This window comes from Anopheles merus, chromosome 2L, assembly GCF_017562075.2.
Source record: "Anopheles merus strain MAF chromosome 2L, AmerM5.1, whole genome shotgun sequence".
Lineage (NCBI taxonomy): Eukaryota > Metazoa > Arthropoda > Insecta > Diptera > Culicidae > Anopheles > Anopheles merus.
Genome location: NC_054083.1, coordinates 2,417,160 through 2,443,234, shown reverse-complemented (window position 1 = coordinate 2,443,234; position 26,075 = coordinate 2,417,160). Strand labels below are relative to the sequence as shown.

At 38.2% G+C, this 26,075-nt stretch overlaps 1 protein-coding gene across 3 annotated transcripts in view; it reads left to right on the top strand.

The window, feature by feature from the left end:
- The first annotated feature begins 1,879 nt into the window (after positions 1-1,879).
- LOC121591858 (LIM domain-binding protein 1) overlaps positions 1,880-26,075 on the top strand; it is a 36,480-nt gene continuing 12,284 nt past the window's right edge. For all 3 annotated transcript variants that reach the window (XM_041912902.1, XM_041912901.1, XM_041912900.1), the window contains exons 1-5: positions 1,880-2,082; positions 16,582-17,332; positions 17,428-17,518; positions 17,588-17,690; positions 17,768-17,940. In XM_041912902.1, coding sequence (XP_041768836.1) covers positions 1,959-2,082; positions 16,582-17,332; positions 17,428-17,518; positions 17,588-17,690; positions 17,768-17,940 — 1,242 coding nt within the window. In that variant the 5' untranslated portion in view covers positions 1,880-1,958. The remainder of the gene's footprint in view (positions 2,083-16,581; positions 17,333-17,427; positions 17,519-17,587; positions 17,691-17,767; positions 17,941-26,075) is intronic.

Sequence of the window (26,075 nt, the reverse complement as noted above, 5' to 3'; positions counted from 1 at the left end):
TTGATATTTTGTTGGTTCTTTATAAAGATAATCATTTTTTTATATGATTTTAGACATTTGACATCTGAAATAAAATCGCATGCGGCGATGCGGCAATATCAGGCCGAAAATACACGGACCGGAATTTCGCGGCCGCGGAATTCCGCCTGCTGTCAAACCCATATACAAAGTGTCAACGGCAACTTTCCCGAACTGTCATAGCCATACATTTTTTAGCAAGCGGAATTCAGCGGCCGCGAAATTCCGGTCCGTGTATTTTCGCCTCAAATGATTTTGATTTTGCCGCATCGCCGCATGCGGCAGATTCGCAGGTGCTGTCATTAACGTTAAATCCCATACAAAAGCTTGCGGCAAAATCGCATGCGGCGCAGTTCTGACCGCTGCCTTACGCGGTTTCTGCGTTCCGGACGAATCCGCGTAACTCGAGTATCCGCGTAGGTCGAATTTCACGTTTTTTGACTGGAATACTATTGATTACCCGTAGTTTTTTATTTAATTTAGTATTTTTATACACTTTATCATTTATTTGATATGATTTGTGCAGAAAATTCTAATATTTCTGGCTTTTAAGCGGTTTCAATTTGTTGGAAAAAATGCAATTTTTACCGAACTTGAAGCAAATTGTACTGATTTGATATTTAATCTGTCAAATTTAGAAAACCGCGTATCTCCGAATCTGCGTAAGTTGAGAACCGTGTAACTCGGGAACAGACTGTGCTATCGTACGGGACCGAGCGCAATAGCGTATCTCGAGTTTTCGCGTATAGCGGATTCCTATGGAAAAATAGTTTACACTACCGGTTCGAGGATTGAAATATATCGCTACAGAGTTTTGCATTAAAGTTTTTTGTTATAAAACAGGTATATTTTGCACAAATTTAATGCAAAACACATTAAGAACATTAAGGAATTTCAAAAAGAATATAAAATATTTCATATAATTAAAATATTTGCAAAAAACACATGGAGTTGTCAAATTTAGAGGAATCGCGTAAGACTAGAAATAGACGAGCCGAGATCATCGCGGTACCGCGAAAATCGCGTATGACTTGAGCTGTCAGTTATGTTATAAAATATGACAGATAGGCGAGATATTCGCGGTTCGTGTATGGAACCATCCGAGGTCTGATGACGATTGAATGTGCCAAGAAGAAATATTTTTCGATCAATTTGCGAATCACATTGTTTATTTCACATAGTTTATGCAAAATAAAATACAAAATCCATTTATCGACACGTGTTTTCACACAAATCCGCCAGAAAAAGTAAAAATAATCGGTTCGCGCTACCGCGAAAATCTCGGTAATACCGAAGTTGGGTATCTATGCGAAACAGCAGGCACGATTGGAGGCGCGGAAGATTTGACAGCCCAACTGTTCTACAACTGTTCTAAACAAGACGCGAATTTCGCGGTACCGCGACGATCTCGGTTCGTCTATTTCCAGCCTAGTGCGAATTCGCGTATATCGAGTATCGCGTACTGCGGATAATGGCTGTAATTCGTGTTTTTTTGAATTTTACTTTGGCCGCAAAAATTGAAATAAAATAGAGCTAGAAATAACATCTTTTGACACGTAACGCTGAAATTACTCTTAAATTACCAATAATTATCGAAAGGATAGAGATTATTGTAGTCCGATTTGTCTGGCTGGGGATCTTTGAGACGATCTCGCAGACTGCTTGAATTTGTTTGTGGGAATTGAGCATAGACAAGGCCCTATGAAGATCAGCGGCACAGTGTGAATCATGAAATGTCTTAGTGGTGACCAGATGTGTTCTCTTTGTGCTTCAATGACATATATTCTCTGAAACTTTTTCAAAATGGCTGCCAGTGTTGAAAAAAATTGATGGCGTCTATGTTGGCAAGTCCGCTGTGAGTAAAATTGTAACAATGATAATATGTGAAAATATCATTTGAAACACCAGTGAATGACCATATTTGTACGAATTAATGTTAAATGTGTAATTTAGCGATATTGAGCTTTTTTTTAGAGGATCAAGCCTCTATATCGGTTCACAGTTCGATAAAAGTTTACGGAGTTTTTGTGTTAGTGAGGCGTATGCTTGTTGGCTTCAAAAGAGGTGGGGAGTTTTAGGTGAAATGTGATTTTAAACTGGGCACTTACGTGTTCGCCAATTTCAATATTATTAAGTGCAGTTATAACGTGTTACTTTATTTGTTATATGGGTTTAGTGAAGTTAATATCAGTGCAACTTAAAAGGGAAACATTCCATATTATTGATGTAAAGAATTGCAGAGAATGAACGGTAATAGTTGTGCTTTGTATTCCGCGTATATTTCGTAAGAATGCTTCGATCTGGTTTCGCATGTAAGAATCAACTTTCTTGTTTTTAATTAGTTCAGTAGCATGACGAATAAAATATTCTACCGATTCCAATTTTTTTTATAGAACGGTACTAGGTACTCTGACACGTCCGTATCAATTAACTTTTTGGAGTCGGTATTGTACAAAGCACTCATCATGTATCGAGTAGTTATTATGTTTGGTTATTATTTCCTGTTGAGTTTTATTCCATATATCAATTAAGTATAAAATTTATTCATTCATAATTGTTATGTTATTGTGAGCCATACATGCTCGAAAAGTTCTGGATTTGGTTCAAACATTATGTTGAGGACATTTGTTCACATCGTTCCGCTGAGAGCGTTAGGAATATTAAACCGGTGTACGTACCAACATTAGAGACGCGTATGATATTCGATTTTCGCTTCTTGCCAATACCACCGCCCGAATGAGTGATTGCTAGGATATCGTTCAAGAACAGTATTTTATATTCCTATTCATGCTGTGAAGTAAGAGAAATATCATAATGAACCTACACAGACAAAATCAAACGTGCACGCCACGATGATAAAACAATATCCGCGCTGCATTCGTCTCGTCAATCATGCCGCGTTTCAGTCATTGGTAATGATGTGCGTGAAAATACTGTTGAGTGATCGGTGGGTGCGCGTGTGTTCATGTGTTTATATGTATGGCTTAATGTTACTGCGTGCCTGTGTCATAGTGTGCGTGTCAAAATTGTTTAAATTGTACCGGTGCTTGCTTTGCTCAGTTGAAAATGCGTTGCGCCCCTTTTATAAAACTAGGTAATATCCACCAGAGCAAAAATAGGCACACCGTTTATAGGGTAAAAAGGTTGTTTTACGATTTGATGTATATAAATGAATATGTATGTTATCAGTGAAAAAAATGCATTGAGCATTGCTCAAAGGCGAATAAAGCAAATTGGCACGGAGTCTTAGTACAAATAATAAAAAAAAACTATTTATTCGTGCTCTTACGTTTGAGCTCTTTCTGAAAATTCCATGCGCTAGGTAAATTTAGAATATTTTTTTAATATACGAATTGTGCTACATTTGATTATTGTTAAATCCTAGAAAATTAAATACATATATGTTCTCTGATATTTTTTCAGAATGTCTTTCCGTGATCTTAAAACCATCGTTGCCTCTAAACAAACAGTATGTCTCGCTTATTCGTGCTGAATCGATATTACTGCCCATGTGGCTCACTTCTTCTCGTAGCTCTCCAATGTGGCTCTCGCTGTCCCTGTCTCGATAATTCCTTTCCGATGTATCTTTGTGTCTCTCTTATTTCTCATCATACTCTCCCATTTTATTTGTGATGCTACTTTTTCTATTTTACAGTTATTTCCCGATATACGCGATTTCGCTATACAGGCGGTCCCCGAGATACACGGTTTATGGGGACCGAAAACGGTTACCAAATACCACGTATCTCGGTTTTCAGCGTAAGTCTAATTTCACGCTTCACGTTTTCCGCCAAAATATTATTTATTTTCGTGCATTTTTCTTGGTTTGACAAGGTTTAGCAATTATTAGATATAATTCTGACTTTATGTAATAATTTTAAAAGTTCTTAAAATTATGAACGTTAATAATTTTAAGATAGATTCCCTTTAGGTCGAACTTTAAACCATATTAAAAGGTACAAAATGGTAATGTTCAGTTGAAATCAGATCAAATATAGTATTTAGGGTCTAGAACATACCACTTCAAGCAAAATTGTACGAAAATTAGCAATAATTTGAATGAAAATTTCGGAATTCGACTTACGTTAATATTTGAGATACGCTATTGCCTCTGGTCGGCATGAATAGCGTATATCGGGGAATACCTGTATTTGTGTTGTATACATGCATACCATTTCGATTTCCCCTTGCCATACCCTTCCATTGGCTCATTTGAAAGTGCGTGAAGTTGAAAAAAAAGTTGAAACGAAAGTATATTAGTTGATTTTATTTAGTACTAGTTAATTTGGCCCGGTTACAGGGTTATGCAAGATAATTTCTGGTGTATATAATAATCTGCATGTAAAGGATTTCTAAAAAGACAACACAAATTCCAAGTGGTTGTTAATTCCAAGTGGTTGTTAATTACAAGTGATGCATTAAACAGCGATGCATTAATCCCGAACCCATGTAAATCTGAAATTTTATAGAACTTATTCTGGTGCTGGAACTGATTCCATTCCCGTATAGGCGTTATAATTAGTCATGAACCTGATCCTGGAACTGATCCTAAGCCCTTAGTGGTCCTTTAACTGATCCTGATCCATACCGGTCGTGAAGTTGACTCTATACCCACCCATACCAGATCTGAAATATATTAACCCTATAGGGAAACGTATCTATAGTGGTGTAGTACCAATAGTGGTGGTATGGCTCTAAAATGCGCTCCATACGATAATTTAAGGGCAATTAATTTATTTATGTAATTATTTAATGTTCTCTGGTTTTTTTTAATGGCTATAAAAGTTGTAAATTGTGCCATTGAATTACATTAATATATACACCCCATATTTTGTGAAATGTGTTTACATTTTCCTAAATCCTTAAGATTTCATAACGAAACTCATATTTTGTTAACGCTTTAAATGACCACATAACATCGCAATTTTTATTGTTTTAACAATGCCTTGATGAAATATGATTGATTTACTAAAATTCGTTGCCTTCTGACCATATTTTCGCATTTTAATGAGTTTTTTGCAACAGTGCCATTAAAGGTACGCAAAACAGGAATGTTCCTATAGTGGCCATAGTTAGGCCATGAAATTAGTAGCAACAGGACATTTTAGATATTTTTTGGGTTATTGTTATTGTTTTTTTTTTTTACAAAAATAAGCAACATAATTGAGTTTCTTGTAAGTAATTTACCAAAAGGGCCAAAATTCACATATCTAACTGAGTGAAAATTTGACTTCGAATCAAGTACACTCTTCCTGGCTTGGGTAGACGGCAGTCTTCATACAATTTTTTAGTGAATATTTTTATCACTCAAATTTATACATTTTTTATGGTCTAATTATGTAAGAAATCGAGATTATGGATGTGATTCTTCCTATTTATGCGAAAACAGCTTCAAAACTAAGTTTCATATATATTATACACAGTTATTGTGGCATCTTTGTTTACCACCACTATAGGAATACAATACGACGACTACAAGAACCATACCACCATTATAGGTACAACAAAATTGTTACAAAAATACGTTATTTTTCGTAAATTTATTCTGTTTGATGGTAAAAATAGTTGCGATTGCAAAGGTATAACTTATTCCAATTGCTGTGTATTAAAATATTCATAAATTTACCTTCCTGATAATTTAAATCTCTTAAAGCACAGCTGTACTCCTACATTTACCCTACCGGTACTGAAATTGTATATATATACCGGTATAACGGCTCCAAAATCCGTACCGGCCTTGGAATTGATCACGAACCCACACCAGAAATTACACTGAACTCATAACGGTCCTGGAACTGATCCTGATCCCATCCAGATCCTGCAACATATACCTTCCGGTACTGAAACTGAACCCAATACTGATCCTTGAATTGATTAAGATTCCTTATCAGTCATGGAACAGATCTTGGTTCCGGTCCCTGATACTGCCTTTTATATTTTGGGACCTGAATAGTATTCTGAATCTGACTCACTAATGGAACCATTTAGTCCAGTATTCCTATTTTTATTTCTTGTTGCATTGAGGAATCCCGCGGTATTATCTTCAATTCGGACGTCTTAATAACATGCCCATCTCATGGCCCGTTGCTTTAAGCAAGTATTGACTATCCGGCAAGTGGTACTTACTATCGGAAGCCTGTATAGGCTGGCATGACCCGTTACTCCTAAAAAAAGGTTATTTGTTTCAGTTACTTTTTGTATGCATGTTTTCGCTACGTTTTCATACATCCGGATTTACAGTGGCGGCTACCTAAAGTAAGCCACATCTCTTCTGTCTTTGAGGCTTGCTAGACAGTTTTTTGGACCACTCATTGCAACATTTTACTGACACGTCGTAAGAGACCACGGAAAAACGTTGAATTGTTAAATTCTTACCGCGCGGCTACATGAGGTGAAATTTACAGCGAAATGAACTATTTGACATGTGAAATATCTGACAGGTTCAGCTAAAGGGTTGAAGGAGACACAACATCCGCTTTCGAAATTCTATTAATAATAATATCTTCTTGAGCAGAACATTCCCTAATTGGAAGAAATTATAAACTGTTAACTGAAAATTGACGAAGTACTCGATATTGAAGTTATTTCATGGATTTAATTACGATTTTGTGCACGTTATTTGTTTACATTGCACATCAGCTGGTTGCTATGATGCTTTATCCGTCGGATGTTTCGCCTGTCAAATAGTTCATTTCGCTGTATATTACACCTCATGTGGCCTCGTGGTGACTGTAATTTGTATCATTCTTCTCCATACCTTTCAAAACACTAAAAACTAAGTCGGCATTGCGTTTTTCAAAATCAAAGCGGTTGCCACCGTATAGATGTAAACTAAGATTAAAACATCCAAGTTACCGCTGGAAAGTAACGCTGGTCAGCCTTTACTAGAATTTTATAATATAGAAAGAGAAAGTGTTACATGGGTTATCATACAAAGCAAAAAATGATGTAACATGAAAGCAAACGACAAACGAAACAGTTTACGAGATTCAGACTTTTTTCGGCGCATAACCTCATCCGCGTGTTAAGCATGTTTGCTATCTTCGTTGTACGTCTAGCATTAGACATTTTGAGATTAAATAGTTTTTACATTGTTTATGTTTATATGAATGATACGATACGAAACAACGCAACGGATTTAAATGCAAAATAAACATAATAGTTTGGGCCGGTCTGGTAGTACAGTCGTCAATTCATACGACGTAACAACATGCCCGTCATGGGTTCAAGTCCCGAATAGATCGTGCCCCCATACGTAGAACTGCCTATCCTGTTATGGTAACAATAAGTCACTGAAAGCTAAGCTCACTTCAAGAGTGGGTATAGGCATGCCTTGACCGACGGCGGTTGTTGTGCCAAAGGAGAAGAAGAAGAAATATAATACTCAAAAAGAAATACATATGACTTGCTTCAACGCTTGGCTTGGTGAGCGAAATGGTTGAAGTGAAAGAACCACACATACAGTCATATATTGCTTGTCAAATTATAAGAGTGTGTGAGTTGTCCGAAAATTTCCGCTTGGGGAATAATCTAGGCTGAAAATCGCAGGCTAGTTTTGTGTGTGGTTTTATATGAAAAGAATACAGTCATCCGATATACGGATTCCTATGGAATAATAGTTTATACCAGTTCGAGGGTTGAAAAATATCGCCACAGAGTTTTGCATTATAGTTTTTTTTGTTATAAAACAGGTATCTTTTGCACAAATTTAATGCAAAACACATTAAGAACATTAAGGAAATTCAAAAAGAGCATAACATATTTGCAAAAAACACATGTAGTTGTCAAATTTAGAGGAATCGCGTACTGCGAATTCGCGTATATCGAGTAACGCGTACTGCGAATAATTGCTGTACATGATTTCAGCCTCCAACTGTCAAACTCCATATTAAAAAAAAATTGACTAGAATCGTGAAGGGCCCCACAGTTAAATTTCCAAAACCAAACAGTGAGCGCCATAATTTGAAATAAAAAAAATCCTTGCTGTCAGACCATATGTCCGTGGGAGGTGATATTGTGCCAGAAAAAGTGTGCCGCAGTCTTGCGATACAAATCCGCTGATTACGGTATCGTCAACAGTTTTCACGTATCATTCCGCAGTCTTGCGATTGACTCCTGCCGATTCATCAAAGTGTCCCGCGTTCTTGAATTCTATCGAGAAACCCTGTAATTAAGGTCCATATCAAAGTGAGTTGAAATATCACCGTATACATAACCGTATCAATAAACGATGCGCAATCTCAGATTGTGCATATATTTATCTGTCAAACGGATCGGTTTGATATATTTATACAGATATATTATTGTTTGTTTTTGTTTGTTTTTTTTTTTTATTACGGCCTGGCCGTATTAACCCCTTTCGAGGAAGTGTATGTTGTTAAACTTGAAAAAAAACCTGTCTATTGTAAGCTGTATTGATTGTGTGGAAGTGTGTGAAATGTGTGATTATATGGAAATATTATTATTTAGCATAAACGTGTGGATAATTTTAAGATAATCTATATCAAACATAGCCAATAGGTCTCGAACTGGGATGAGTGGTGTCTTTTTTATAGTTTTCACTGATGCAAGGAGTTGATACCTACAGCTTTCGTACGTTTGACACGACCACAGTAAGTGGTCAATGTCATGGTGTCCTATACCACACGGACACTCTTTTGTCTTTGACAAGCCTATGCGCTGGAGATGAGCGTTTAGCCCATAGTGATTTGAAATCAGTCTTGACATAGCCCTGATAAAAGAACGTCCAACCTTCAAGCCTCTAAACCATGGGTGTATACTAACATTCGGTAATATGGAATGACAATGGCGACCAAGATCATCTTCACTCCAGTATTGTTGCCACTTTTCTATACAGTAATGCCTTGGTACCATAAGCACTTCTTGCGGATATATAGGCCGACTGAGTATTTCGATCGAGTTCGATCCCGCTTTCGCCAGTCTATCAGCTTGTTCGTTGCCAGCTATTGCACTGTGAGCAGGAATCCAGGCTATGTGTATCTTGAAGCCTCTATCAGAGAGAGAACGCAAACATATTTTTATCTTCCGATGAAAATAGTTTGAGTCCTCAATTGATTGAGACCTAATGGTTTCGATGGCACTGAGGCTATCTGTGAAAATTGCGTATCTATCTGTTTGTCTAGAAGCGATGTCTTCTAGCGCACAGGAGATAGCAGCAAGTTCCGCAACAAATACAGTGCATGGTGCTTCTAGCTGTAAGGAGATATTTCGATGACGCGAAAATACTCCACAGCCTGTTTTGCCATTTATCTTGGAGCCATCCGTGAAGTATGCATTATTCATGTTTACATTCCCAAAACGCTCTCCGAATAGTTTTGGAGCTATTTCCGGTAGAGTGTCCTTGGTGAATATATTCTTTGAATATGTCATTGAGATGTCAATTGATAGGAATTCGTCTGGCAAATTTGTCTGATGACTGATCGGAGGTGGGGTGTTAGTTAGCAGCGGTTTTATGCCCAATGTCAAGTAATCGTGCCATATTTTTAGTATTTTTGAATTATGGTTCAAATCTTGCAGTTCTATGAAGTTTTTTATAACCAGGCTATTTGAGGTGCAGGCGGAGTTCTTAATCAGGATTTTTAGTGATAGCTGTTCAAATCGTAAGTCCAGTGGCATGATCCCAGCCATTACCTCGAGGGACATAGTGTGTGTAGAAAGCATGCATCCCAGCGAGATACGCAAGCATCGATATTGAATTCGCCTGAGCCGCTGAACATGTGTACTAGCTGCCCAGTGAAAACATATGCAGCCATACTCGAGGGAAGATAGGATTGTTGATTTGTAAAGCTGCAGTAAATCTCTGGGATGGGCTCCCCACCATGTACCCGTAATCGTTCTGAGGAAGTTTATCCTTTTACTACACTTTGTTACTAAGTATTGTATGTGTCTTCTCCAAAGGCATTTGCGATCGAACCAAACTCCAAGATATTTAAATGTGTTAACATTTTCTATTCTCTTGTCCTTTAATGATATCCTAGGAGCAGGAGGGTGATGTTTTCTTGAAAAGACTACAAGTTTTGTTTTTTCAGTGGAAAACTCAATCCCCAAGTTTGTTGACCAGGTTGTTAAGTTATTTATGGTTTTTTGCAATGAAGCTTCCATTTTGGCACTGTCGGGGCTAGCAAAAGACACTACAGCATCATCTGCCAACTGTCGAAGAGTACAACCGTTTACAAGGCACGAGTCGATATCTCTCACGTAAAAGTTATAAAGCAAAGGACTAAGACAAGAGCCTTGAGGTAGCCCGTAGTGATTTGTCCTGTTAAAATTTAGAAAATTGTTGTTGAAGTGCATTATTTTTTTAGACAGTAATGTGTACAATATATTATTGAGTTTGGGAGGAATACCGGCTTTTTCTAATTCTTGACACAATATTTCTATACATACGGAGTCAAAAGCTCCTTTAACATCAAGGAATATGGATGTCATATCATGTTTACGACCGAAAGCTAACTGAATGTCTGTTGTAAGTAATGTAAGACAGTCATTGCAGCCCTTCCCTTTACGGAAGCCATATTGTGTTTTGGATAGCAACTGGTTGTTTTCCAGCCAGCTGTCTAACCTAGGCAATATCATTCTTTCGAACATTTTCCTTAAGCAAGATAACATAGCGATGGGCCGGTAAGTTTGTGAGTCTGTTGACGTGCTGTTTTGTTTTGGAATGGCTATTACTTTTATTTCTCGCCAACAAGGGGGAACAATATTATTTTCTAAAAATTTGTTAAATAGTTCGAGTAACTGTTCTTTGGCAAAGTCAGGTAAATTTTTAAGCAGTTTTCCCTTTATGTGATCCAACCCAGGTGAGGTGTTGTGTATTTTGTTCAATGCTAATTTAAATTCATTCATTGTGAATAAAGTATCAAGTTCAGGATGTGAGCCAGGAGAGGTTTGAGAAAACTCTGAGGGTGGAGCAAAATCTGGACAAATTTTTTGGGCAAATGGGCCCAGCCAAGACCCGTCAAACTTTTCACTCTCGTTGGTTATTGTGCTGTTTCTCATTCGTTTGGCTGTGGTCCATAATTCACGCATGGATGTCGATGAGGTGAGACTGTTAATAAATCTCCTCCAATACCCTCTTTTCTTAGCTTTCAGTAGGTTTTTGCAAGCTTTTTCTAAAGTTTGGTATCTTTCGTACAGTGACGTGGAACCTACCCGGCTATATTCTTTAAAAGCTAAGGATTTTTTCTTGTGCATCTCGCTGCACTCGGTATCCCACCATATCGTAGGAGGTTTGCTTTTTTTATGTTTGCTAGTGTTAGGTTTTGTTTGGGATTCTAAAGCGCACTGGAGGATGGAAGCTGCAATTTTTTCATATTTTTCCATTGGGTTATTTGTATCGTGTGAGGCAAATGATTTTTTAATAAGCTCCCCATATTTGTGCCAGTCTATGTTGCGTGTAAGGTCGTGTTTCAAATCTAAATTATTTTCCGTACTATTACCTCTAAACATTTTTGTCAAAGTTGGTAGGTGATCGGAGCCTTGAGGGTCTTGAATGACCTCCCAGGTGCAATCTAAAGCGAGTGTTGCGGAAACTATGGAAAGATCTAAGCCGCTTGGCCTTGCCGGGGGTTTGGGGATTCGAGTTGCTTCACCAGTATTCAAAATAGATAGTTGAAAATCATCACAGAAGTTACGGATTATTTCACCACGGGCGTCGTTGCGCAATCCGCCCCACTCTAGACCGTGTGCGTTAAAGTCACCCAAAATTGCAAAAGGTGCTGGTAAAATTGTAGCAAGATGTTCTAATTCATTTCTAATATAATTGTTTTCAATTGCTTTGGTTAATGGTTTTATGTAAATCGATACCAAACAAATATCTTCACCTTTTATTTTGGCTTGAATCGCAGTCGCTTCGATCAAATTCATTGCAGGAATTGAGAGTTTATAAAAGGAATGGGTTTTTTTAACACCCACCAGTACGCCTCCACCCATACCATCATCTCGCCCTGATCTGGTTATATTAAATCCAGAAAGAAAAAAGTTCTCAGTTTTGGCTAACCAGGTTTCACACAAAACGAAAGCGTCAATGTCCTGCTCAGATAGCATTGCATTCAACATATCTTTTTTATGCAGGACACTTCTGCAGTTCCACTGGAGTATTTTTATCATTTAGTTGATTACTCACTATTATTTCGTGGTAATTCATACGCTAACCGCGTGTCTGTTTTTGTTTGTTTTGGTGGTCGTCCAGGCTTGCGTTTGTGTACACTTGTTAGCGAAGAGGTCGAAGCATCGCTGTCGGATGTATCGTCTGTTCTTCTTTTACTTACAATAGCTGCACTAGTTAGTGCGGTATTGGTAAGGATGAGATTGGGTGACGGTGTGTGTGGAGCCTTAAATTCCACAACAGATGTCGAAGCGACAGGTTTGGCCAGCGCTGCTATGGGCCCTGTCGTATTAGGCAGTGTTTGTAATAACACTAACGGCGACGTTGGTCTGAGTGACAACGTTGGCGCCAACAGCGACGTTGATGTTAGTGACACCGGTGTCGTGGGTGTTGGTACGGTTGTCGGATTTTTTATAAGTGCCGCAGAAGTTTCGGGCTTATTTTGCACTGCCACGCTGGTGTGATTTGTAAGTCGATCTTGAACGTTACTTACCGTTTTCTTAAATTCTTTTCTATTATCAGAACATGTCTTCCCATGATGCTGTGCCTTTCCGCAGCTTCGGCATGTTCTGATTTGGCCTCGATACGTAACGTACGTATATTCTCCGTGTATAGTTATGTGCGATGGTATAGGTTTCTCTAAAACCATCGTCACATATCGGTTGCCATCGGGAAGGCCTTTGCACGGGTATATGTGACTCCAGGTTCCTTCACGAATCTCACGCACTTCCCCGTACTTACCGAGAAACTGGGAAATGGCCTTATCAGGCACATCTGCGGACAGGTCGTGAATTCTCACGATAATTGACTGGTCGTCCATACTGAAAGGGATTACAAAATCCTTTCCATTGCACTGGACGCTGTGCTTACCATCGTTTTCTTCCACTATACGCAATGCCGAAGCTTCATCCTCCATCTGTATAAAGACAGCGGCTAAAGCTCCTTTGCACTGCACTCGCACAATTTTCTCCGTGGCCGTGCCTAAACGAGACCAAATGAAGTTTATGGCTTCACTTGGTTTTGGTCTAGACGGGACCTGTGAGAAATCTACTCGGAATGTTTTCCGAGATACCGACATCACTTCTTGAAAAAAAAAAAAAAAACACTTGAAAGCGCTATCAACACGTCTTATCGCTTTGACAGCCACGCACGGAATGAACAGATATATTATACAGTCAAAAAAAAAAATTATATATCTCGGACATATAATCTTGAAAATTTATCCGCTATCTTGGCGCAATCTGAAATTGTATGGAAATGACGTTTATAGCTCAGGGTTGGCTACGCGAATTGACATATATTTTGATAAAACGAATATATGCGCAATCTGAGATTGCGCATCGTGTATTAATACCAAAGTGGGTTTATTATACAGGTGGGCTTATCCGGAACAATTTGACAGCCGTGCTGTAGAAAAATGAAAACGAAATGACAGGTGGGGATTCGATCATTTGTTGATGTATGCGTGTGAATTTCAATGGCTGTTTTGGTTGATGTATCGTAGTGTGGGGGAAAAACTACGTATCACAATCGAATCCCCTCCTGTCATTCGTTCGTCCAATATGGCCTTCCCGCCAAACCTATAAGCCCACCTAGTCCCTATACCCACTTTGGTTAAATCCATAACAAACTGGGTGCTTTGATGACTGTTCTATGTACTTTTTTCTAAGTCTATCCTAAAATTTTCACAATTTCACACGATGTTTGAGAAAAATCGGAGATCTGTTGAATGAAACAAAAGGATATATGCACTATGATAAGTTCCTCACTTTAAGTATGATACCGTATTTGGTTCCGTTGGTACACTGCTCATTGCTCACTGGCTGAGCGGATTCAATGATTGTTGCCAATATATCACATTTTAGAAATCGATAGAAATGTTTTATTGGAATCCAGCAATCGTCAAATCATCGGTTTAATCCAAGAATTGGCCGTCAAGAAAGTTTTTTGGCTTATTTCTTCGTGCTACGCCTGAGTAAAATCACATACCATTTCTGCAAGACACCGTTTAAACTTCAAGGCATACTAGATTTTGTTATGGAACATACAGTCTAATTGTGTGTAGATGTATTCGTGAGGAAGAATACCATAAGCCCACCTGATATATGCACTCACTTTGGTCCATATACAGCTTGTCCTCGAGAAAAGTTTGTTTGATGTGGTGGGATTTAGTTACTAGACAAATTGTCGTGATTCTGACTCAATAATACAAATATAGTTATTATAGTTTCCGTGTTAGTAGTATTGTTTTATAAACACTGTCGATTTGTTCTGTATCACAGGGCGTAATTTTTATATTAAACTATATAATATAAAATGTCACTAAACCTTGTGCGGCCAATGCGGGTAAAATCGACACCTCACTTGGTAGTAGTGTAATGCTTATTTGTAGCATGATATTTTTTTTATATCGTAATTTGAAAGTGCCTGTATTTTATACAGATGTCCCTTAACGATGTATGACAAACGTAAAAATCAAGCTGAGCACAAACACGCAATTAAAAATACCGTAGAAGCTTTAAAACTCAAGTTGTCAACAAACCAAGAAAGTTATAATTATGGAATTTAGCTATTATTCTCTCACAGAACGTTTGCCTAACTCGGACTCAAAACATGTACTTTATATATGGTTAAGGCTTATGAAAATTAATATTCTTATGACTTTGACCGTATTTTAGGCTTACTTTAAGTCTACTCGGCTTAACTGAAGAAAAAATAGTCGCTGGTTTGGAATCACATTGACCAATGTTCGACTTTTGGCTTTCGAGTTGGCAGAGAAAAATAAAATTGAACACTTTGCGATTTTATATAAAAAGAAAAAGATTACTGGAAGATGGCTGCCAGGTTATTTTTTAAAGGAATCTTAACCATTCATTCCGTAAACCAGATGCTACCTCCGCAGCTTTACTATATGGAGTCTGGTCCGATGCTATTTGTAATGAAATTTTTGTTCTTGCTTTTAGCTTCATTTATTTCGCATATTTCAATAATGTTTTGTGTTAATTTTTAATAAAATTGGTACGAAATACTTTGCTGAACTTCATTGAAAACTACAGGCCATCAGAGTTTTTTTATTTTAAAAGCTGTGTGTCACCCCACAAGATGTCGATTTTACCCCATTATGGTGTCGATCTTACCCGCACTGCAGTCGTGACATAACAAAAAATACCCTTTTTTTATTTTTAGCAAAATGTTATCAAAATCAATCCAGGAACCGTAGTGTCTCGTAAGATGGTACATAATAAATCAAAAAAGCTTTTTCGATATCAACTAGTAAGTTTACATTGGCAGAAGTATTGCAATCAGGGGAAAACCTTAAGGTGTCGAAACTACCCTCAGTTCCCCTACAATTTACTGCGTATCTCAGCATCCGCGTATAAGAGGTATCGCATATCTCAAGCACCTGTAATACGTTTTTTCATTTTCTACGTCCTACTTTGGAGTAGAGATTATGTATATTTTAAGTTACAATTGTTTTTTCTTCTTCAAGATGTTCGACTAGCTGTTTAAAGAACTGGTGATAAAAAGATACAAATCAATTTAAAGATAAAATAATTGTGAGAATTTGAATAGTGCAGAGAATCAATGCTACATACTGTTATTAAACCAATAGTACTCCAATAGCCGTTTAGACGTGTGCCATTTACCGTTTGGTTGTGCTGTGTTGTAAAGGTACGGAGCAGGCTGGCGTACCGCACACGGTGCGGATGCGCACTTCTAGGATCTAAAATTCTTCCTTAGTAGTTGCAATTTTGGAATATGATAGGTAAGCTATAATACTACTATTTGTTAATTTACTGTTGAAACTGTCCATAGCAAATATTTATTTCATTTTTATTAATCGCGCAACGTTAAGCATCAAACATTTTCATCAGTTTTGGCTTAAGTGTTTTTTAAATCCTTATATGTTATTGCTATTGTTATCTGTTTCGAAAAAATTACAATAACAGACTACAATATTCTCTGGACTCACTGATAACCGGATGTGAGGATTAACGGTCGATGATAGCACTCGACAAAAAATGCGCATGAATGAAATATTTTAGTAAATGTAATCATTTGGAGAATGTAATTATTCGTCCCCTGTTAGGCCTTAAACCATTATAATGCTGCGGGCACAAGACATAGTACTATTTGCATTTAAAATGAGTGGCTAAGTTATTTTCAAATGCTCTTTAAATGTTTTGGGAGCAAATATACTTCATACAAATCGATTAATTTCTCATTCAATTCGTCCGAGACATAATTTTGAAATTTTGGCTATTCCCGCAACATTGTCGGTTGCGATAATACAATTGATAATTAAATTTAAACGATATCAAATTAAAGGGGACGAATGCAGTTTTGAATCTAAGTGTCATTTACTTTTTTTCTAATATATTCTTTAAAATATATCTTTCGCTGCAATTTCTTTTTTTTTATTCCGTTTACATAAGGTTTAAGTCGACGTGGAGTTAGTGCAGGACCGTCACTGAGTTTACCGTCTACACTGGAGGATTCTACGAACAATTGGAAAGGAACACCTTCGGGTCCAACCGATCCTTCGCAGCAAGGTGCGGGACCTGGGGGAACTGGAGTCGGCCCTGGAGTTGCTGGTAATGGTGGTCCAGGTGGCCCCAGTGGTCCTGGGGTCCAAGGACCCGGTGTGAACAGTTTTGGGGGTCCTGGTGGAGCTAGCAATTTTGGAGGTCCTGTGTTTCCAGCAGCCGGTCAAGGTTCTCCAGCCGGAGGATCTGCTTCAAATAGTTATCAAAATTTACCACCAGGTACTGGTTCAAATACGCCACAGTATACAGCATCCCCTGCACCTTCAGGGTCGTCCACACCAGGACCTGGCCCTCCACAGAATGTTGGTTCCGGGTTTCCTCCCCCAAATACTGGTGGGCCCTCAGGACCAGGAGGACCATACAACGGCCCTGTCGGAGGTGGCCCTGTAGCAGTAGGTCCATTTAGTTCTCCATCTGCTAATGGGCCTCAATTTGGACGGCCAGGAAGTTCCGGATCTGCCTTCGGAAGCGGGCCACATTTTACATCACCTAGTGGGCCAGGAAATTTTGGTGGTCCTCAATTTGGCATACCTCCAGGTTCTCCTTTTGGCCATGGCCCAAATGGTTCGAATATAGGTGGTCCGATGGGACAAGGACATTTGATGGGAGGTCCACAACCTGTGGATCGATTGGATCAAAGGTAAGAATTAGAATATACATTTCTATTATTTTGTTGGATAAGCTATGTATTGCACTTTCTTATGTCATTATATCATTATATAAAATAATTCACAGTCAATTGAACGTTCCCAGAAGGCATGCGTATTTCGGTCAACCAGATTATAGAATCTATGAACTCAACAAACGATTACAGCAAAGAACTGAAGTATGAGCCAATACTAAAATAATAATGTAACTGTAAAATCATACATCTTTTTAATTTTCATTTTTTCAGGAAAGTGATAATTGTTGGTGGGATTCGTTTGCGAATGAGTTTTTCGAAGATGACGCCACATTGACTTTAACATTTTGCTTGGAAGATGGACCAAAAAGATACAGTGAGGACAAATTAAACGAATCATTTACAACTATATTGCTCTGTAGAGCTGATTATATCTATTCTGTTACGTTACAGCTATAGGACGCACATTAATCCCAAGATATTTTCGAAGTATCTTCGAAGGCGGCGTAACTGAGTTGTACTTTAATTTGCGACATTCAAAAGAATCGTTTCATAATACTTCGATTACTCTGGATTGTGATCAATGTACTATGGAAACACTCCACGGAAAACCTATGTACACTAAGGTGAGATTATGATAACAGTTGAATTATATGTGAAGAGCATTAAATTAAAGGTTATTCCGCGTCAGTGTCCAATGTGAACAACACTGCTTGCGAGATGATTTTCAACAGCCCTCTAATGTGATTTTCGTAAACACTAACAACGCACTGTCGTGTAAAACCTTAATCTAGACATTGATGTACTGAAAATAAAATATGAAACACATATCGGTACACATATTCGAAAATCGGTAGAACTACAGGATAATCGGTAGATCTGGTCACAGTAACAGTAAGCCAATATTGACAATCTATTAAATGATGCTAAAACGCATTGAGCAGTTTAAAACAGTTCTGCAAAATGTCACTATCAATATCATAAAAAAATATGACTGAAACAAAATCCATATCAGCGTCACGTACTGAATTGTGATAATCAGAGGTGATACTCAGAACGATTGCTGTGACTAATACATGCTCATGACATGTTTGCGACCATCGCTTGGTCAGTCACTATATCACGACTTTTTTTTGCTTTGATCAATTTTGCAAAATGTCTGACATAGTCATGACAAATTCTGGCTGAAACAAAATCATCTCAGCGTCACGAGCTCTACTGCGAAGATCAAAGGCGAGCCTCAAACAGTTGGGGCGACCATCGCATGCTTGGTGACATTGTGTGCAACCAACTCGTGTTCAATCACTTGGTCGCGACATTTTCAGTCGGTGATCATCGCAATGGTCTCGGGAGATATGCTTTGCGTGCGAGTGGTGACAAGAATATATATATATATATAAAAGATGTACGGCCTAAAAGACTTTACGGGCTGGGTCGTTTGTTTCCATGCGTACAACATGGCCAGCACACCGGAGCCTGGCGAGCTTGATACATCGCGCATCGTACATCGCTAGCTTTCATCGTATAGCTTGTCATTATAGCGGCTCTTTGAGGGGAACTGATTTTTCAGGCTGTAGAATGTTTAGCGGAGTTGGAAAAAACAGTGGAAAAAGGAGCAGAAACTAAACAATGAACTTGAATGTAATGTTAAAATACATACACAAGACTGACGATATTAAACATTTTATAAAGATTACTATGATGTGTTTATTGCACACATGTTGCTTTCTCAACACTCTCCTCCTCAACGTGTGCTATGAAGCCCTAACATCTCCGTAAATTTTCTTTGTTTTGTTGCTCCTAGTGGCTTCGTTAGAATGTCTGCAACCATCTATTATGTGGGACAATATTCAAGCATCATTTTTCTAGATTCACGCTGTTGCTTGACAAAGTGTTTTGTTTCAATGTGTTTTGATCGACGATTGGTTCTATCAGAGTTGACGAATCAAATGCAACTCTGGTTGCATCCTCAAAGATTTTAATGGGGTTTTCAATATTCCTCCTAAGTCTTTCATCAATCGAGTAAGCCACATCTGTTCTTGAGTAGCTTAAGGAAACTTGAAGAACTTAAGGAAATATATTCTGATTCCATCGACGATAATGCAATGCTGATTTGTTTGCGACTGGCCCATGACACAGCTCCAAGCAATATCTGGTCGCGTACACACCGATATGTAAAGAAGAGCACCAACAAGACTTCTATATTGAGTAGTGTCTTTCAAAATAGAGCTTGAATCTTGGTGCTTCTAAAATCCTTCACCCATCGGTGTTTTCACAGTTTTTGCTTCGCTCAATCCGATCTTACGAGTCAATTTTTCATTGTAACCTTCGAGGCTTACGCTGTAGTTATTTTTTCACATTTAACCTCCATTCCCAGAAAATAACTAATTGGTCCCAGGTCTGTCATTTTAAAATGTTCGGTTAAAGCGTGATGCACAGAATCAATGAGAGTCTCGTCCACACATCCGACTATCATATCATCCACGTACACCAAAATGTGGACTCTTCGATTTTTATCAGCAGAACACCGTGCAGTTTCTGGTTCCAATATCGAGCTGATTGTTTTAGACCATAAATGCTCTTTGCCTTTTATCTCGTATCCAGGTGGTTGTCGCATAAAAAGCTCCTGATCAAGATCACCATAACAGGTTGGCTGATAAGTCCCCGGTCTAACAAAGAAAAACACATTTTTTTGTCAAAATTCGTTTTTATCATTCAACATAGTTCCCTTCAAGAGCGATACAACGATTATAACGACCTTCCAATTTTTTGATACCATTTTGGTAGTACTCCTTCGGTTTTGCCTCAAAATAGGCCACAGTTTCGGCGACCACCTCTTCATTGCAGCCAAATTTTTTCCCTGCGAGCATCCTTTTGAGGTCTGAGAACAAGAAAAAGTCGCTGGGGGCCAGATCTGGAGAATACGATGGGTGGGAAAGCAATTCAAAGCCCAATTCATGAATTTTTGGCATCGTTCTCAATGACTTGTGGCACGGTGCGTTGTCTTGGTGGAACAACACTTTTCTTCTTCATATGGGGCCTTGACAAAAGTGGCTTGACAAAAGACGCTCTGTCTCACAAACTAATTGACATACAGACGTCAAATTTTGACACGAATCATTTGATGGTTGGTACTATATAAAAATAATATGCAATTAATACTAGCGGCTCCATCTATGTGTCAGACCGGGGACTTATCAGCCAACCTGTTATAAATAGGCCGTTTTAATATCTAAATGCTGTAATTTCATCTGTGTTTTAGAAGCTATAGCGAGCATCAAACGAAATGTTGTATGGCTTGTGACCGGAGCAAATACTTGCTCAAAGTCTTCGCCAAATTGCTGGGAATAGCCTTAAGCCACTAGACGAGCTTTCTGTTTAGTTACTTGTCCAGCTGCATTTCTCTTCAACTTAAAAATCCAGCGGCAACCTTTCTACCAGCAGGTAGCTCTACCAATGCATTCCATGTTCCGTTTTCTTCGTATGATTTCAGCTCATTCTCCATGGCCGATATCCATTTTTTGCGCGCTTCACAATCGAAAACTTCTTTCAAATATCTGGGTTCTTCTTTCTTTTGTTTTTAAGATCCCGTCATGTAACTTTTCCTCCCTGAATCGAACAGGTGCAATACCTTTTGTTGTTCGCATGGAGCTACGTACACTTTGACACTTTTCAATTACTCGTGGTTCATCCGATAGTTCACCGTCAGACGCACTGTTGTATGGTGTAATACAAGATCCTCTATGGTATCGTTCATATTCGATTCCCTCATGCGGGAAGATTCATGAGAAGCCTCTATTTGAACGATGTTTTCGTTCGTGATAGTTTCTTCTGCGCGACATAATGAAAGAGTTGGTCCAGTACCACTACTCCTCCTGACGTCGTTGGCTTCGGTTTTGTTCTAATTTTCTCATCCTCGCATTGTTTTACAAATTTTGCGTCACGGCTAATGATGAATGTTTTCGTCTTCAGGTTTACGAATCGACAGGCCTTCTGATTGTCCGCTTATCCGACGAACACCAACTTTTCAGCCTTTTTATCCAACCTGCGCCGTTTTTCTTTAGGATTGTGTACGAAAGCTTCTGAACCAAATACTCGAAGATGATCATACGAAGGATTCTTTCCGTGCCACATTTTGTAAGGTGTCGATTCCAGTAAGGAGGATGGCAAGCGATTTTGTAAATAATTGGCAGTAGTGATCGCTTCACCCCAGAACACCTCCTCCATATTCGATTCTACCAACATGCATCTCATTATCTCAACAAGGTAACGGTTCTTACGTTCGGTTGTGGAGAATATGGGGCAGTTTGTTGATGCACGACGCCGTGATCTACAAAGAATTTCTTTAAAGAATTGCTGCTGTACTCACCACCACCTTCCGATTTGATGACTTTCGGATAGTGTCCAAACTGTGTTTTCATCATGGCGCAATATTCTCTGATCCGGTTTTCTGTTACACACTTGTTTTGCAACAGGTAGATAATTGTATACTGACTAAAATCATGAACCATAGTCATAAAATATCGGCTTCCTCGGGCTGTTGATACTTCAAACGGTCCTCCCAAGTCCGTATGAACCAGTTCACCAACACCAGATGCCCTTGAAGATAAATAACTTGGGAAAGGATCTCAGCTCATCTTCCCCTCGCAGCATGATCTACAAATGGATTTCACGTGACATCAGTTGATGTTTAAGCAGCTTCCCAAATAGTTCCGCGCAATCTTCATTATGGATTCTATGTCACGATGGTCAAATCGAAAATGTCATAGATGTATACAGGAAGCTTCATGGTTTTTATCTACCAACATGGCTTGTTCAGTCTGTTTTAGATAATACAGACTACCTTTGCGTTCACCAATCAGCAGTACTTGTTTTCCTTTCAGGACACGACATCTAAACCTATCGAAAAACCCTTCGAATCCATTATCGGTAATTTTACTTACAGATAATAGGTTTGTCGTCAAAGATGGTACATGGTACACCCTGTCCAAAGAAAATTTCTTGCGTGTTCTGTTTCCATCCATGGAAAACAATTTACAGTTTCCGACACCAGCTGAATTCATGGAAACTCCGTTCGCCAATGAAATCGACGATTGCTTCGATTTATCTATTAACTTAACTTAACGTCTAGCGCGACGAGTGGAACGGGTGAAGCTATGACGGGGGAGCAGCACTCCACTCCATTAACTTCAAAATAGACGTATCGTTCGTCATATGAGAAGTTGCACAATTGAAACACCATGGTGCAGTTTCGTTGCCTTCTTCAATGAACAAACATACTTCCTCTCGATTGTCTTTATTAGCAACGTTGACGCTTTCACCATCTAGCTTACTTCTTTTGTCTGCAGCCCATTTTCTACAGTCTTTTCTTATGTGCCCATTCTTCTTGCAATAATGGCACTGTTTTTCCTTGTTAGTTGTTCTTGTCCTTCCAAAATGTCGTGTTGTTCTTTCCTCCAGATAGTAACGCTTTATCTTCATCTGCACCATCAGCTCGACGTCTTCCTTCATCCAACAATTTGCCTTTTACATAATCCACGGTCTCAGATCTTCATCAGACCTACTTTCCAAAGCCACGATCAAACCATCAAAGGATTTCGGCAAACTGGACAACATTAACGCAACAAAGGATGGATCTTTCGTTTCTTTTCCCAGCGCAATTAAAAGAAATCGAAGAGAGCATAGTTCTTTGAGGTGGTTAGAAATGTCTCCACCTTCAGTCATTTTTGTGGCAAACATTTTACGCATGACGTGTATTTTGCTGGACAAAGATGAACGCTCATGATAGCCTTTTAGCGCATCCCACATGTCTTTCGATGAACTCGTTTGCATGACATGGATGAGTTGGCTGTCGTTCAACGACAGACCGATCAGTGCCCTAGCACGTTCAACATTCGCAATCCATGCAGCGTCGGGACTTGCTGGTTTCGAATCTTTCACGACAGTCAGCACCTTTTCCCTTGCTAACAAAAGTTCCATCTTGAATTTCCATATTGGGTAATTTTGATTGTTTAATTTTTCAATGGTGACGTGTGATTCAGACATGTTTCTAGATTTAATTTTTCAGTGTTTCTTCAAGATTAAAATTTTCGATAGATTATTACTTCAATATAACACAAACTTAACACTTGTTCGACAGTACTTCTGGGCCCATAACCTGTTGAGCGGAGTTATAACACAGTGTAATAAAGGAGGAGCAGAAACTAAACAATGAACTTGTATGTATTTTTTTTTAAACTAGACTGATAATATTTAGCATTTTCTAAAGACTACTATGATGTGTTCATTGGACACATGTTGCTTTCTCAACAGCGCAAGCACTCAAAAGTCATCTTCGGCATATCATGAAGCGCTTTTATGATTATCAGTAATGATTATCACCGAAAAGCGTGATGGTCATTGTTTTCGATAGTCACCTTCGCATGATGCTCTCGATATTTTGCAGCACTGAACCTAGCTTTGCAATCGTTGATCAAAAGGTCTGTAAGAGAAGAGGTTAAAAATTAAATTATTTTTTTGAATTTTGAGGTTTTAGATGTTCCTTTCACATCTAATAGATTCAAAATGGCATAACGAAAATACAGTAGGTGACCGCTAACTGGATGTGTTTTACTGGAGTTTTTTTTTAAACTAGAAGTTCGCTAACTGGAATGATTCTCTGTTGAAAAACACATAACTTTTAATTATTTAATTAATTTGGGAATTATTGCGTCAAATTTTATTTTATCTTAAGTCAAATTTTTGCTTTTTTTTATTTCGCACCTGCTTTGAATAATATTCCAGCATAATTGAAAAATACACTATGGATGTAATAAAGTAATGTGCTCGAGTGGAGTTAAGTATGTTATGTTAACATTCTGAACAAAAAATCTTTGTTGAAATAGAAAATTCTACAATTCTTGCAAAACATATGGTATCACTATTTAACTTTCACACACGGGGCTTTCTCAAGCTGAGAAAACATTCTCAAGCACTCATTTAAGTTTCTCAAGCACTCAAAACTTGTTCTTAGACTTGTTGTTGTTCGTAGCCGTCGTCAATTTTTTCACTCTGAGAAACTGATAAAGCCACTCAAGCTTTATTTAGCGCTTTAAATAGAAAATAAGTTTTTGATCGCATGTGCTTTAAACTTTTTCAATTATAAACATTGAATTCATTTTCCAAAGTGATTACCGATAAACGAATAGCACAATTACTCATATTTCAGTTAGCCGATCGCTGCATCGTCAACTTTCTCAAAGATTCTCAAACCGATTTTATGCCGATTCGACAAACGTTGAGAACACAAGTTTCTCAAAAGCACTCATGAGTGCTTGAGAAAATGAGCGTTGAGAAACCCCATGGCCCCGCGGCCTAAAATTTTTGAAAGATCAGAAATAAGGATTGATGGAAATTTATTGTCTTTCCTGTCATTAAAGACATAATTGCCCCAATGCCGTTATTCATTATTTAGATAGAATAATTACTGCTTCGAAATGGTAGACCATTTTTGTTCCTGGCTTGGTTACTGAGCATGTTTGAACATGTGTAAACTTGAGCTAGGAGCTGCTGTGGTTAAGGGTCTTATGTGCTGCAGTTACAAACAAAAATTTCTTTCTAAAATAAATCGTTAATACTTTAAGCGCCGAAATATACAGAGAAGAGAAATATACAGAGTAAATGATTTCCTTTTGTGCTTCTGAGGAGGACTGTTCGATTATGTTTCAGAAATTAATAAAACGAAATGAATAGGTCGAAAAATAGTTCTTTTTTTATTACGTTCGATCGTGCTATTGATATTGAAGATATTGAAACAATCTATTCGCATTTGTGGCATGCCGTCATTCAGTGGGTTTTTGTGATAATTTTCCCACTATCACCCAAAAACCATTCCTAGAATTAGCAAAATAGTACTCCAACAATGTTATATATAATGAATATTAAAGAACAATGAGGAGAGTCTAAAATGACGGACGCATTAAAATTGTAGGAAAAATGCGATACGCGCAATAATGTAATTATTCAATAAACAAATACTACTACTACTACTACTACTACTATTACTACTACTACTACTACTACTGCTGTGGCATGCCGTCATAACCGGGGCAATAAGTTGTCGTCTTTTATTAGATTACTACGAGCCTTGTCCTTTTCTAATTCATTTCGTCGTGTAGAATAGCATCGTTGACATGCACGTCTTATTGTTTTACCTACCTCATTTTTACGAATGGTGATTGCATGCCGATTCTGGGGGACCAAATGTTTTATAATAGTATCAGCTGGCAATTCTAATAGGCTTGCTGCTATTATGTATATTAATTTTACAATTTTCATGTTTTTTTAGTGGCGTTTTTGTAAACGACAATTTTATGTACTAAAGAAATTCCAAGCAAAAGCTGAATACCTAGTTTACGATGCCACTTTACTCATTTTCTCAATGTTTTTGCATATGAAACCATCAGAATAGTCATTACTTTTGTGTTGTGAGGGAGGGAGGTTTTGTGATATTAAGTGTCTAGCTACATAAACTGCATACGTATTTAAAACTTTATCAACACATAAAACTGTATTACTTAAACTATACAAATAATAAAACTTGCGACTACTTGCACCGAGGACAATCTTGTAAGTCATTACATGAAACGTGTTTGGCACCATCCGGTTGGATGGTCGATCTGGCGAGCGATCCTGCCAAACCGCTCTTTCTAACACATCGACACGCTGGTAGTACTGTCAGCGGCGAGTGACTGCAGTAACAACGATCGCAAGTTCGGCAGGT